Source organism: Cornus florida, unplaced genomic scaffold (genome assembly GCF_030987335.1).
Source record: "Cornus florida cultivar Cherokee Brave unplaced genomic scaffold, ASM3098733v1 CherokeeBrave_3.0.0_Hap2_Chr03, whole genome shotgun sequence".
Lineage (NCBI taxonomy): Eukaryota > Viridiplantae > Streptophyta > Magnoliopsida > Cornales > Cornaceae > Cornus > Cornus florida.
This window is the reverse complement of record NW_026775573.1, coordinates 57,324,524-57,340,135: the sequence shown is the minus strand read 5'-3', so window position 1 is coordinate 57,340,135 and position 15,612 is coordinate 57,324,524. Positions and strand designations below refer to the sequence as shown.

At 34.9% G+C, this 15,612-nt stretch overlaps 1 protein-coding gene across 1 annotated transcript; it reads right to left on the bottom strand.

The window, feature by feature from the left end:
- Positions 1-9,219: 9,219 nt before the first annotated feature.
- Positions 9,220-10,444, bottom strand: LOC132300591 (probable carboxylesterase 12). Its single transcript, XM_059797756.1, has one exon. The coding sequence runs from the start codon at positions 10,335-10,337 to the stop codon at positions 9,423-9,425; it is 915 nt and encodes a 304-aa protein (XP_059653739.1). The 5' UTR covers positions 10,338-10,444; the 3' UTR covers positions 9,220-9,422.
- Positions 10,445-15,612: the final 5,168 nt, after the last annotated feature.

Genomic DNA, 15,612 nt, shown 5'->3' with positions numbered 1-15,612 from the left:
TGTAATACCCCTAATTTTAAAAAGGATAGTCCTGGTATTTTGGTTAATTATTTAATTGCATTTTTGAGAATTTAAAATGTTTAATTGCTTGTGTTTTTGAATATTTGAAATTATTTGTTTATTTGCTTGATATTTGACTTAATTGTGACTTGTTTGAATTATGGTGTTTTAATTTATTTAATTGATTAGTTAATTGTATTGTTTATTTGCTTGATATTTGACTTAATTGTGACTTGTTTGAATTATGGTGTTTTAATTTATTTAATTGATTAGTTAATTGTATTTTTGTATTTTAATTCTTTTAAATGCTTAATTGATTTACATTAGGGTTTAGTTAACGTTTAATTTAGGGTTTTGTTTTAGAAGTCAAGTCTTGGTAGCCGACGTAGATTTAATTAGGATTTTCTATGGGCCGGCTAGATTTATTGTAGGGTTTGGATTGAATTTAGGTTTTATATAAACTTATAAATATACGTATTAAGTTCTGCCTAGGGTTTTTAGAAAACCCTATCCACGACAGTGGAGGCAGAGAAGGAACATAGGAGGATTACGGTCGTTTACCGGAGAAATTTACGAAGACGACGTTGGGATTTTTAACCGAAATCTCAAAGGCAAGTTCTAATCCTAACTCTATTCCTTAGGCTCGTGTTCTTTGCATCTCTAATATAATTCCAGGGATATATAAAGGTTTAAAATTAAACTGGGTTTGCATGTCTGAGATAGTTAAACCTGAATGTGTTTATAAGTTGGTTATTGTTTGCTTTGAACTCTTTCTTGTGAAACCCATGTTTTACTCTATGTTTTAATTGATGTCAATTAAAGAATTAAGGATTTAATCAATGCTGGAACACCTTGGGAAAATATTAAACTTAATCTGGTTCGCATGGGTGATCACTTGAAACAGTATGATCATGAGTGAGTAGTTGTTCCGGTTTAGGTCCTTCTTGCATAAGTTGTAGTCTAATTGATGTTGGTTGATGAATTAAGAGTTTAACTAATTCTGGAACACACTGGACCTAGTATTAAACACCTAGGAGCTTTAAGAATGGAGGGTAGACGATCAGAATGTCAGAAAATAGCCGGCGTCGGAGAAGACGGAGGCTGGGAGGAGTGGAGGCGGCTCCACCCTTCAATGGAGGCGGCTCCATTGAAGTGGAGCCGGCTCCATATGTTATTGGAGGCGGCTCCAATAGGGTGGAGGCGGCTCCACTTATTTTTGGAGCCGGCTTCAATGTGGTTTTTCCATTTTTTTTTTAAGTTTCAGCGAGAGTTTTGCTTGGGTACTTGGATTTTGAAGGTTCCAGTTTAATTCGCAGCCTTAATGGAGGTTTTCATAGGTGTCTAAGAACAAATTAAATCTCCCAAGAGCCTTGTTAATGCATAATTAATCACCTTGTATTATAGTTTGAACATTATAGAATTCTTACACAAGTTAGTATACTGTTTAAATGTGAAGGTACAAAATTGTTCAACATGGTTTTAGCAATTTTGTCGAGAATGATTTTATAGATTTAAATCATGTTCCAGTGGTGAAACATAAGCATGTCAGATTACAGAATTATTATATGCTTATAGAGGATAAATTGATTTATACATGTGTTAAATGTAATATCAATTCTTGGATAATTGTGTAGCAGTATAAACTAAGCATGTTCAAATATATATTTTGATTATGATTAGCACGGATTAAAGGATGTCTATACTTATTCTCTGTGCAATAAATTATGAGAGAATCATGCAACGGTGGTATAAGACAAGCATGTTAGTTTACAAAGTTCTATTATGCCTTGTATGGAATTAATTAATGTAAACAGTTATTTAGATTTTGCCAGTTATTATGGAACAATTGATGCCTATATGTAATATATTATTATCAACTGTGGAATTTATGGATTAGTTGGTATTTACATATATACTTGTATTGCCAACTACTGGATGGATGGATTGTATGCACCGGTATGGGACGGTGATATACTAGGGACGGATTAGTTTCAAAATACTACATCCTACCTACATAGAATAAGGGAATGGATTTCAAAATAAATCCTACTTATGCTCAAGTCAAAGAAGCTGCACAAGCTGAATGACTAACTGGATTACTTGTTATTTAAGTTAAGTCAAAGAAGCTGCACAAGCTGAATGACTAACTGGATTCTTGATGGATAGTTAGGATCGGACTTTAAATATATTTTTATGGTACCGCGATATGAGCTTGAGTCTCAGAGTCGTCGGTTAGGGAACGTATATGCAGTAGGATGCGTAGCTGGATATAGGAGGTTGAGGTGTACCCTGTTAGGTCTAGGTACTCATGCCCACCTATGGGTGCATTTTTGCATGTTACATTCTATTCAGGTTGAGACCCTCTCCATAGTCCAGTGAGAGTCCTGTAGTGTGATTATACATATGTATGGACTATTAGCTATTGTTGAGTTGGTTAGAATGTGTATGCGTATCGAGTCTCTGCTTGGATAGTAGTAGGATAGAACTTGTTTGTGGGCCTGACCCACTTCTATTTTTCAGGTGTTCAACCATTCCAGTCGTAGGCTTGATCGTGCTGAGCAGAGATTATCACTCACTCTTCCGACGACGTAGGACTTCTCTCCATGGTTTACTATGGATGTTCTTTTAGTAGTTTTCTTTTTAGTTTGGATTTTTAATAGGGGTCCACTAGAGATGGATTCCCGAGTTGTATTCATGGCGGTTTCAGAAGTTGGATTTATTTACTTTTTATCAGTTAAGGATTTTATATTAGTATTCGTTTCAGCTTTATTATTTTACCTTCTAAACTATTTTGTAATCTGTGTTCGTTTTAAAATATTAATTGTTTGATATTCCCTCGAGTTTGGGCATGGGCCTGATCAACCCGTGTCTCGGATCCGAGGGGTATCACACATTTCACTACCGCTACCTCCATTGCCTTACACCACCATCACTGCCATTGTCACCTTTATTGCCTTCCACCACCATTGTGGCTGCCATCCACCACCACCACCACCACCACCACCACCACCACCACACCGCCGCCTCCTCCACAGCCTTCCACTGCCACCACCACCTCTACCACTATAGCTACCTCTATCGCCAACGCCATTGCCACTGCCATCGACTTACACCACCGCCCTTACCACTGCCATCGACTTCCACCACTGCCTTCCACCTCCACCACCCCCAACGCCACCACCTTCCACATTCTACCACCACCGCCATTACCACCGCCATCGCCTTCCACCACCATCACCTTTTGCCACCACTATTGCCACCGCAATCACTTTACACCACCACCACCTCCATCGCCACTGCCTTCCACCACTGACTTTCACCACTGCCACCTCCTTCCACCACCACCACCATATTTCACCACCACCCTCGCCACTGACTTTCACTGGCTTCTACCACCGCCACCTTCACTACCTTCCACCACCACCACCACCACTGCCTTCCACCACCTACACCACTATCTCCTTTTACCACCATGTAATGTTTCTCAATTTTTCATTTTTTCGAGCATTTTTTGAATTTTAGGATTTATTTATTTTTGCGCCTCGTTTTGCGTGCCACACACCAGTCAGCGTGCCACGAAGGTTTTGAGTGAGGTTTGGGACATTTCTTTGATTTTAGAACTCTTAGAAATGAATTTATTGTCTTTTTTCCATATTTCAATTTCGAGTCAAGAGGTCCCGGGTGGGTCACGCACCCGGATTTTTCATACTCGGGATTATTTTTCGGGGTCATTGCATTTCATATTATATTATTTGGAGTGTTTTTATGTGGGTAGGTGTTTTATTTGCACATTGTAGCATGTTTAGTGTATACATATGCTTAGAAGGGCAAAATGGACATTTTGAGGGTCAAGTGGACCCCACTTTGACCACACATTAATTAAAGGACCACACTTAGCAGAATTTGGCCATTTCTTCTTCTTGTTACAGCCGTGGGTTTCATCTTCTCTTTCTAAACATTTTCTCTCTCTAAATCTATAAGTTTCAAGCCACCATTTCATTTATTTCCTTTTGGATTTGAACTTTGCCATTGAAGGTAAAGTTAACGAGCTCGATGAGGGTTACCAATTGATCAGAGCCGATTCTCGATTGGGCCACCTTGGTGATTTCAAAATTTGGGGCTAATTGGAGCTTTTGGGTCAATTTTGAGGTAGGGATTTCTAAAACTCAGTCTCTTTAATTCTTGTGAATTATCTTCACTGTAATTGTGCTATAGTATGTTAAATTGTGAGTCCTGTTCATGGCTATTAAGACATATATGTGTGTGAAGCATGATAGTGTGTTTTATGTGATCAATGTGTTAAATTACATGCCTATTTGAATTTTTGTGAAAATATGTGTTTGATTGATATTACTTCATGCTTTACATGCCAAAAATGCTATGGTTGATAAATTGAGAGCATGATATTTGTTGTGTTAATTTAATCCCAAAGCATGCAAGTATGGTTGTAAATTTGATGTAAGAAAATTCATGTTGGCATATATAATACCCTTAATTTTAAAAGGATAGTTTTGGGATTTATTTATTTATTTTATTGCATTTTAATTGATTATTTGATTTCGTGGCTAATTGTTTATGTGCTTAATTGACTTAATTGTTTAAATTAATTGTGTGCTTAAATGGTGTAATTTTAATTAATTTGTTGGTATGATTTGTTTGCTTAAATGATGTGTATTTATTTGTAATTAAGTGTTAGGATTAAATGATTTAATTGTTTTATTTTATTGTATATTTTAAAGGAGTTGAATTTGGATAGTAGTAATGGACCAACCATTTGAGTCAAATGGACTACTTGGATAGGAGGCTTGATAGGTATGGATAATTATCCATGGATAGTTGTACACATATATATAGGTATATATTTATATAAGGATATTATAATTGTTATTATTATTAATAGTTAGTAATAATAATTATGCATAGTCACTATTATTTATATAATTATAACTTATATATAATATACATATATATGTATATCACGTTAGGAAGACTTATATATATACTTTTTTTTCCTTTTTTTTTTTTTTCTTAGTCATTAGAGTAAGAGTTGGGGAAGGATTAGAGTAGGGTTTTATTATGTAGTATATATATGTTATATAGGTCTGTAAAGGGGGCTTAGTTATTACGTGATTATTTTTTAGAGGCAAAGAAAGAGAGATTTACAGAGAGGGAAAAGAGAGGAAAACGTGAGAGAAGAAAAGAGGGTTTTGGCCAAGGGTTCGAGGCTGAGCCAAGGAAGGAAGAAAGGTTTGCTTGTGGGTTGGACCAGGAGCAGCAGATGACTAAGAAGGCAACTAAGTGGTCACCGGAAAACTGAGGAAGAAGAAGGTTAAGGTTTTCAATCCGAAACCTTAAAGGCAAGTTCTTCTTCTAACTCCTCCCATTTGATCACGTTTTCTATACTTGCTTAGGTTGATTCTAGGATGATTTAACAGTAAGATCGTACTTGTATGCATGCTTAATTGGATTAAAAACATAGAGTATGTTTATGTATTCATGTTTATTTGATTTTGAATTTTCTTGCATGAAAACTTGTTTTAAATTGTTCTAAAGATGTATAATGGCTTTAAATAAATATTTGGGCATATAGAACTTAGTACAGACGCTTAGGACCATTAACAGAGGTGATCGGAGCGTTTTAAAGTCGCTGTAGACGAAAAAGAAGGAGGGCAACAGGGCGAGAGTTGGCTCCCTTCAATTTTTAGCACGACTCTCAGAGCGAGAGCCAGCTCCGTTGTTAGAAAAGATGCAGAATGTGTTTTTGGGGTTCTGTTTTGATATTTGGGGTGTTCCAAGGTTGTTTAGATCGAATTGGGTGATTTAAATGATTGAATTAGATTGGATAAATTCCCAGAATGCATAATATACATTAATATGCTAAGGACTTGGATAATATGAAATTTTAAATAACTTATAAGTTGTTAATGGATGGTTTAATTGCTTAAAATTGTTCTAGCAATTTCAAAGGATATTTATATGATTTAAATCCTGTTTTGGCAGTATAATATGATCATGTATATATATGATTATTATTATGTTTACTTCTGAATTATTTGATGTATAAATATATATGTTGCATCAATTATTGGATTATGTATATTAATGCACCATTGTTAGGATATGGGGGCATATTATGGATGGACTGTCTATTAAGTTAAGTCCCATCTATTCGTGTCAAGCCACAGAACCAGTTGGATTACATGTCATTGAAAGACTATAGCGGATAGTTTAATTTTATGTTTTGGATATGATGGATTTATATATATTTATATGGATATGTGCCACGATATGAGCTTGAGTCTTAAAATCGGTGGTTAGGGAGCGTATATTGCCTGGGATCAAAGCTGGATATAGTGGATAGTTGTGTGTCCTGGTAGATTATAGTACTCATGCCCACTATATGTGCGTTTTGCATGTTGCCTACTGTTTAGGTTGAGACCGCCTTATAGTCCAGTGAGAGTCCTTTAGTGTGTGTGTGTGTGTGTGTGTGTGTGTGTGTGTATATATACGGACTATGTAGTTGTTGTTGAGTTGACTAGGATGTATATGTGTATCGGGTTTCTGTTTGGGATATAGTATAGTAGAACTTGTTCGTGGGCCTGACCTATTATTATTTTTCAGGTGTTCGTCAGGTATAGAGATTGTTCGTGTTGAGCAGAGACTAGTCTACTTCACTCTTCCGATTCTACGTAGAATTCTTCTTTAAATTTCAGTCTTTGGATTTGGTTTTATTTCAGTTATATTTTTAGTTAGGATTTTATTAAGGGTCCACATTATTGATTCCCGAGTTGTAATCTAGATGGTTATTGGTATCAGAGGATTTGAATTATTTAATGGAGGATTTGTTTTAATGGATTATTATTGGAGGATTTATTATTTAGTTTTCTTTCCAGCTTTATTATTTATTTTTATTATCTTTTGTATTCTGCGTTCATTTATTACCTAATTATTTTGATATTCCCTCAGTATCGTGCGTGGACTTGATCGACCCGTGTTTCAGAATCGAGTTGTATCACAGCATGACATTGAAATGCATGTAACATTCATGCATTGACATTGGGTGAAGAAATGGGAATTTGATTTTTCGACTAGGAAGTTAAATTTGAAAAAAAGTGTTAAAAAGGAAGTTTGCAAAAACCGGACGGTAAGAAGTTACCTTGTATTCATGGCGTTAATGGAACCTAGACGAAACGTAGGAGACTGCCCTATGCATAGTTGTGTTACCTAGGTCCCAAATGACGCTAAGAAGTTACCTTAGGTTTGGGATAGTTAGCTAATCCTTCTCTTGTGGCGCCGGGGAGTCACCTCGAGCTGGGTTACATTAACGGTTTGACGTTTATTGCATTGGAAATGATTTTGAAATAAATGGGGACTGACATTAGCATTGCATCTTAAGGCATTCATGGGACTTGGATTGTATGATGATTATTTTTCTCCAAAATAAGCATGACCCTCTTTTCTATATTCTATGCTTTATGTGTGATTCGCGGGATCATCAAGGAGTGCGTACTTGATTAAAAACCCCTGATTAAGGACCGAGGTGACTCCCCTGATTAAAAACCCCTTATTCTATATTTTCTTATTATTATTGTTCAAGTCACGGCAAGGACATAGTTGATTAAGGAACCTCACAAGTGTAGTTATGGTCAATGAATGTATTTTTTATAACCTCTTGTATTCAATGCCTTATACTAGTTATTCTTTTGTAAAAGCATTGTGTTTTGAGGCCTTATGATCCTTGTTATGCAATTATATTCTTTTGGAACTATTATAGTGTAATTCGATCCATGAAATGACAATTGAATGCAAATTGTAGCCATGTTGCTATTTTGTAATGATTTGGGTATAAAATGCTCTATATAATGCTATGTTGATGTTTAAAGTAATGAATGGTTATTTTATGCTTGCTGTGAGTTGTGATAGGGTTTTTCAGGTCAAAATGGCCAAAGGGATAGACGGGAGTAGGTCTCAGGGACAAAAAAGGGAAAGAAACCCATTTTCTGAGGGAGCCTGAGCGTTCGGAGTAGGTGTCCGAGCATTAGGCTGGCATACCTGCGTGCGCAGTGGGGCGCCTTGGGTGTCCTCCGAGAGGGCCAGGCCCAGCGCTCGGTAGTAATGAACTTGCTCTTTTTTTATTTTATTTTATTTTATTTTTTACATTCTTTGATCCATCCGGGCTTCACCATGTGGGTCCTACATGACCTTTAGGATGCACAGGACCCTATGACCGCGTCCGGTCACAAGTAGAATGGCCCAAAAGGTCATTTTTACCCTTTTTAGCCCTAAAACGGGCGACTTCAATCCAATTTGTTTTCCTTCCCTTTCAAATGACCCCAAATGATTAGTTATGACTTAGAAGGCAGTTATAAGGTTCCCGATGCATTGCATTGTCCAAAATGACCAAATTACTCCTATAACCCTAATTGGACCGGTTTAAGATTAAGGTCGATCATTTCATCCATAAGTGAACCATATTAATTTATAATCATTATTATGGTATTACTATCACCTTAGTGTACGGTATTGGTCAAATAGACCATTTTACCATTGAGTTGTTCCGAGTCGGGTTATGACCCGATTAGTGTTTCGGACCCCGGGTTTGGGTCGTTACACACCACCACCACCACATTGCTACCATCACATCTGCCTTCCATCATCGTCGCCACGACCACGGCCGCCTTCCAATACCACAACTATTGCTTTCCACCTCCACCACCATCGTCACCGCCGTCCACCACCGTGCCATTTCTTTTTAAACAATTATATAAGAATGTTATTTGATTAATTTAATTTATTTTTAATAAGATAGATATTTTGAAAATTTTAATTTAAAATTCATTCAATTCTAAATTTTAAATTGCTTCAAACAAATATTAAAATTGTTATTATCATTTCATTCTAACACATTTCATATTTGTAACCAAATAATAGATTGAGAATGATATCATACCATGTGGTGGAGTAAGTCATTAAAATCACCATTAAATTATAAAAAGTGAACAAGAGATTACTACTAGGCATATAATAATAATAATGATGTAAATACCATACTTTTACCATCATCTAGATTTCTCCATTTTTCTTTTTCTTATTTATTTATTTATTTATTAAATTTAGTAACCAAACAAGATTCGATTTGAAATAAATCACAACACAATAAATACATTGCTTTTGTTTTATGTTAAATTGAAAATCGAAAACAGAAAAGATTGCCAAATGGGTTCCAAATAATCATAGACTTATTTATTTTCTACTTTCAAGAGAGAAGGGGAAAAAAAAAAAAAATGGAACATTGTACCATGAATAGAAAAAGGAGCATGCACTTCTCATCATCAGCCCTAGAACATGTTCTCTTTCCTTCTTTCATTATTAATTTCTCCCCTCCATATAGTAGACTTGAAAGGTGAAAAAAAGCCCATTGACTACTCTTGCTTGAAGAAACAACAAATCTTGTGAATGAGAGCCATAGCCTTGTCACTTGTGGGATCAGAAAGATGGAAGCAATGATCCACCCCTTCATTCTCTTCAATCTCCACCTTTCCTCCCCACCCACTCTTTTTCAACCTCTCACAGTATCCCTTCCCCGGCCCATTCAAATGGTCCTTCTCCGCCACAAATATCAACACCTTCTCACACCCTAACCTACCCAGATCCTCTACGGGCGGTTTCATCCTAGGATCGTCAAACCCAGTGTTGGTCGGACACATGTACAGCCACATCGTGTCATCGTACTCCACTCCCCCAAAGTACGGGTGGCAAAGAACCGCCCCGACCAACCTCACTCCGGCGGGTAACCCGATCGACCCGACCCGGAACGCCAGCGTGTGAGAAATGTTCCCTCCCGCACTGTCTCCGGCAAGGAAAACCCGGTTGAAATCGACGTGGTTGTTCAGCCACGGGTCGAGACCGTTCCCGTCGGCGTGGGTCGTGACCCACTTGAGTGCGGTCCAGCAGTCGTCGTAGCAGGCGGGTATCGGGTCCTCCGGCGCCAGCCTGTACTCGACGGAGACGGCGACTACGTTGGCCTGGGCGGAGAGGGTCTTGACGAGGCGGTCGTACGTGGGGGAGAAAGCGGACTCCATGGAGAATCCGCCGCCGTGGACGTAGAGGAGGAGGGGGAGCTTGTGATCCGGATTGGGTAGTTTGGGCAGGAATATCCGGGCGGATACTGGTGGGTCGGTTGATACGACGACGTCTTTGGATTGGACGCCGGTGATCGGGTCGTCGGTGGGTGGGATTTTTTTCGGCGGCCAGAAATGTTTCTCGACCCGACCATCTTTGTATACTTTGAAAAAACGGAATTCGTGAACAACCTCTGAATTGCTTGACTCATCCATGACTCGGACAGAAGACACAATTTTCAGTAAAATAGAAGAAGAATAAATAACGTAAAAGCCCACCTACTCTTCTTATTTTTTTCCAATAAAATAAGTAAGCAGAAAAGTAGATGTGAGCTTGAATTGTTGTTCACATCCCTCCAAATTCTCCTTCTCCCCTATTTTTATATATCATAAAATAAAGGGTAATAATTTGGAAATGTTGTGACCTCAATTATCCAACTTCTTCATATATAGTATGTTAAAGTTTTGAGCAATAGAAGGTTAAGGCTAGACCAGCCGCTGGGTCTCAAGTTGAAATGTAGTGATGTATGTAACTAAGATATCCTGATATACTCGTAGATTTGAACCTTGTTTTTACATGATCTGATCAATTTGATAGGTTGCGTGTTAGATGTATAATTCAATCTCAGGTTGCGTGCTAGATGTACAATTCAATCTCAATTCGATATATAAAATGTTCAACCTTAGCTCAAGTTTAATTCATTTTTGAATTTTTTAAACTCAATTTGCAACTCGAGTTGAGATTTCAGATTAAAAAGTCGGTTAACTCAGGTTATCCATATGATTAATCTCCGGGTTAATTTCACCGACACTCCTTTAAATTTGGCTAAATATCACATTGAATCATCTTTCAAAAATAACTATCACTCGTATGACAAACTTTTGGTACGTTTTTCACTTACATTCCAAAAGTTACTTTTCAAATGTGTCATACCTTTTGCATGTAAAATGACATTATTACCATTCAAACTACATGTTGAATTAAAAAAAAGGTTGAAATGACTTGAATACCCTTTGACTTTCTTTATTCTCATGATTTACACCAACCAAATTATAATTATAAAGTTTATAATTATTTTTTAAAACCAAATTTATAATTATTTTTTAAAACCAACCAAATTGTAATTATAAATTTATAATTATTTTTTAAAATTATAGGGATATATATCATCATGAACAAAAAAAAAAAAAAAAAAAAAAAAAATTAAAAAAAAGAGAGATGAATAGTTTTGGAGGTGACAGAGTAATAGATGAGGGCAATTTGGTTATTTTAGGCTTTTGATATTTCAATTAGGGTAAATTGCAATGACACCCCTACAGGTTTACCTAAAAGACAGATAGATACAACTTAAGTTATTTTTGGACAATGACACCCCACAAGTTTGCAAAGTTAACAATGACACCCCATTCTATAAAAAAGAGCCAAACACAGCCTTAATTGACATAAAATGTCTAATATGCCCTAAGATATATTTTAATTCTCTTATAAATTAACAAACTACCCTTTCCTTATCATTCTCTTTTCAAATTTATTTTTACCAAACACAGATTCTCGTCTATCTCTTTCAACCTTCTCATCCCAGTGGTGGAGGCAAAGGTTGTGAGTGAAGATGCGGTGGTCGGGTGATGGCGGCAAAAGTCGTTGGTGAAGACGCGGTGGTCGGAATAAATAAATAATTATAAACATAATTTTTTTTCATTGAAATTCCCAAACATATACCAGAATGGTGATTATAAATTCTTCATTAAAGTTTATTAAAATGGAAGAATGATGATTAGAATGAGGGGACTAATAGTAAGATTAGAACAGTTAGATCTAAGCCTGGGAATGATAAAGCCAAAAGAGATAATGCCCAAAACATATAGTTAATTAAGATTGCAATGCTGCTGATAACAAAATATAGCAAGGAAAAAAGAAAAAAAGAAAAAAAGAACAAAAGAAAAAGATGGCAAATGGTGCTTAAACTGTAGTGGAGAATTGAGTAGCTAAGCCTAGCCATGACTTGGTTTTAGTAGGCTTGGAAGGAGGAGTAATAGACGAATTGCTTGTATGGTATGACGCTCGAGCCGTAATATTGTAAAAAAGCCAACACAGAAATAACAAGATCAATTTATGATCAATTTCGCCGTCACCACACCCACAACCTTTGCTGTCGCTACCCGACCACCACACCTTCACCTACAACCTTTGCCGCCACCACCCGACCACCGCACTTTCACCCACAACCTTTGCCGCCACCACCAAGATGAGAGGGTTGAAAGAAAAAGATGAGAATCTGTGTTTGGCAAAAATAGGATTGAAAAGAGAAAGATAAGGAGAGGGTAGTTTGGTCATTTTATGAGAGAATTAAAATATATTTTAGGGTATATAGATATTTCATGTCAATCAAGACTGTGCTTGATTCCTTTTTTTATAGAATAGGGTGTCATTGTTCAAGTTTGCAAACCTGGAGGGTTTCATTGTCCAAAAATGGCCTAAGTTATAACTACCTATCTTTTAGACAAACCTGGGGGGTGTTATTGCAATTTACCCTTTGGATTAAAATAGATTTAAAAAATTGGGATAAAATTGTCATTTTGCACAATTTTAACGAAAAAAGTAACGGAAAAGGAAATTGGAGTCCGAGTGATAGTCAATTTCAAAAAATAATTGAGGGTGACATTCGGTTAAACTTGAGGGAATGTCACTGAAATTATCCCATTAATCTCCACATTGAATTTTAAAGTAATCTTTAGTTTCATTAATGCACCCAAAACTAAAACGCTTTTGAAGACTTAAAAGCTCTTTTTAAAAACTAGCCAAACAATATCCAAAGTAACTTTCAAGTTCAAAAAGTCAAAAACAGTGTTTGAAAAGTCAATCCAAACAGGACCTTAGTTTTAGATCATACTACTAAAGCATAAATTTTCTTAAAAACCTTAATACAGATTTTTTAAAAAATTACAAACAAATTCTTAAGATATTAATTCTAAAAACTTTTAACATATAATAAATTAATATTTATATAAATAAAGTTGCAGAGAAAAAGGTGATTATAATTTGTATATTATCTATGACATATTTAAAATAAAAAATTGATATAAAAATAATTTTAGAAGTCGGATTTGAATTCTGATTAAACTTAGGTTGTTGACATCTCAACCCAATGCCAAACTTAATTAAACAAAAGTTAAATATTTTTGTACACAAGTCAAATCCTAATTATAAAATTAACTATTCAAGCTTGTAAAATTGATGGATTAGTCCATGCCAAGAGGAACAATGATATTATTATGGTCGATGCACATGAGATCGCGCACACCTCAATGTTTAGGTAATAACGGCCATTCCCTTAGTAGACTTTGTTTGATGGGCCATTAGTTACTCCACATTGACTAGAGGGAGGATAAATTATACTATCTCCGTCTCTTTTTTAATTGTCTTTTAAGGGAATTAATGTGTTGACATTTTTTGAAATTATCAAATTATCTTTTTTAATTTAAATATATATAGTTACAAAGTTTAATTTTTTTTTAAAAAAATAAAGGACAATGATGAAAATATAAAGAAAAGAAGTTTTAACTTCTCAAAGAGGATAACTAATTTGGGACATGTAAAAAGAGAAAAATGGATTACTAATAAGGGACGGAGGGAGTATTAAAAGTGGACAAGCATGGAATCTCACTTTCTTGAAAAGAAAAAAAAACACGTTGTCAGTGTAGCCTTGTAAATCAAAAGCGGGACATGAAGGATTGAGTAAATACAAAACATTTGACATTTTCTTTATTATTAATGAATAACGAATGAATAAATCTGTTTAAAAGTATTTTTAGTATTCTGTTAAAATATTTTTTTATTTAAAATATACACGGTTTTTATCTCCAACAGTCTATTAAGATACATAGCTACCTCAGAATATTTCATTTCTTCTCCATCTTTCTCTTTCCATTAACTAATCAACTCTATATTGGGTACGTTTATAAAAATTATGTGGGGTTCAAGTATGACATTATTTGGTTGTTATTAGAGAATATATTTTTACACAAAAAATATAAAATAATTGCAAATTTTTTGTTCAAATCGATTATGACAAATCACATTTATACAAAAAAAAAAAACAAATTAGATATGCTCTAAGTTGCACATGTAGAGAAAACCTATTAAATAAAAAAAATACATAAACCATTCCTTAAAAATTACCGAAATAATGGGTGATAAAACCTAATTATCGGTGAGTGATCAGTCCTATTATCGTTGATTTGGTTTAATTATAATTCACAAATGCAAAAATAATTTGTAATTATAAAATTTGAAATGTGATAAATAAGGAAATCGATCCCAATGAATTTATTTCAAAATAAATAAATAAATAAATAAATAATGTATGATTTAGGATTAATGGAATTTTGACAATTTATATGTTATAAATCTTAATTGGTTCTGCTATATTATGTGTTGATGTGTATATTTTGTGCTAATAAATGCAACTTCGACAATGCCAGCTTTGATTATAAGATAAAAGTCATGCATGTAATTATTGAATCTGTAACAAATCAAACAAAAATAAATAAATGTGAAAGATGAACCTACTACCTTTTTGGACAAGACAAACATATGTAAAAGTGAAAGATGAACAAACATTGTTTTGGATGCGAGACTAATTTATATATTATGCTTATTTTCAAACTTTGACCGTTCACTCAAAGTTATCCCGTATTCTAATCTTGATAAATTATATTTTATAGGGTGGGGTAGTTTTAGTTTCCTCTAAAATCTTAAATTAATTAAAGGAATTTAAATAACTAATTGATCACTAACTCAAACCCCCACAATTGTTTTAAAGTCTAAAAATAAATCTAACACATATATGTAAGTGGTTTTCACAGAGAAAGAATGCTTCAAACTGTTGGTTCACAAAATATTCCTTTATCCTTTGAAGCATGTTTCATATTTTAAATTGCCCTATAACATTCATTTATCATTCACACTGTTCGTATGAGACTTTAAACACTCAATCTCCTTTCCAAAAAAAGGGAAAAAAAAGAAAAAAAGAGATCATACCAATGGTAAAAATAAATCAGATATTGATTTCCGGTCTGCTTTGGTTAACTCTACTATTTCGTGCTTATTTATATAAGTATCCATTTGATTATTTTATTATATTGCAAGGTGTGAATTCTTATTGAACAACCACACTTAGGATGATTATCTACTAATATGTCTAAATAATATTACATTATTCTTTAATGAGATCATCACATGAAATAGTTGTGCAAACTTTCTTAATATCATATAAACTTGATACTGATCTGGTTTCTGAACCAGAGAAAATTTCCTTTATGTTTAGTTAGGGGACTTTGTACCGTCCTGGGCCCACTTTTTATTTTTATTTTTATTTTTAATTTGGGCAATTTTAAAGAAACATGAATTAATAATACTTTTATGAAACTACACTGTGAGAGTTAAAACAATGCATAATGTGTGCCGGTCAACTTTTCCTCACTGTTATCG

What these genes read in the sequence shown, in the direction of transcription:
- LOC132300591 (XM_059797756.1), bottom strand. Translation starts at nt 10,337, where the DNA reads ATGGATGAGTCAAGCAATTCAGAGGTTGTTCACGAATTCCGTTTTTTC.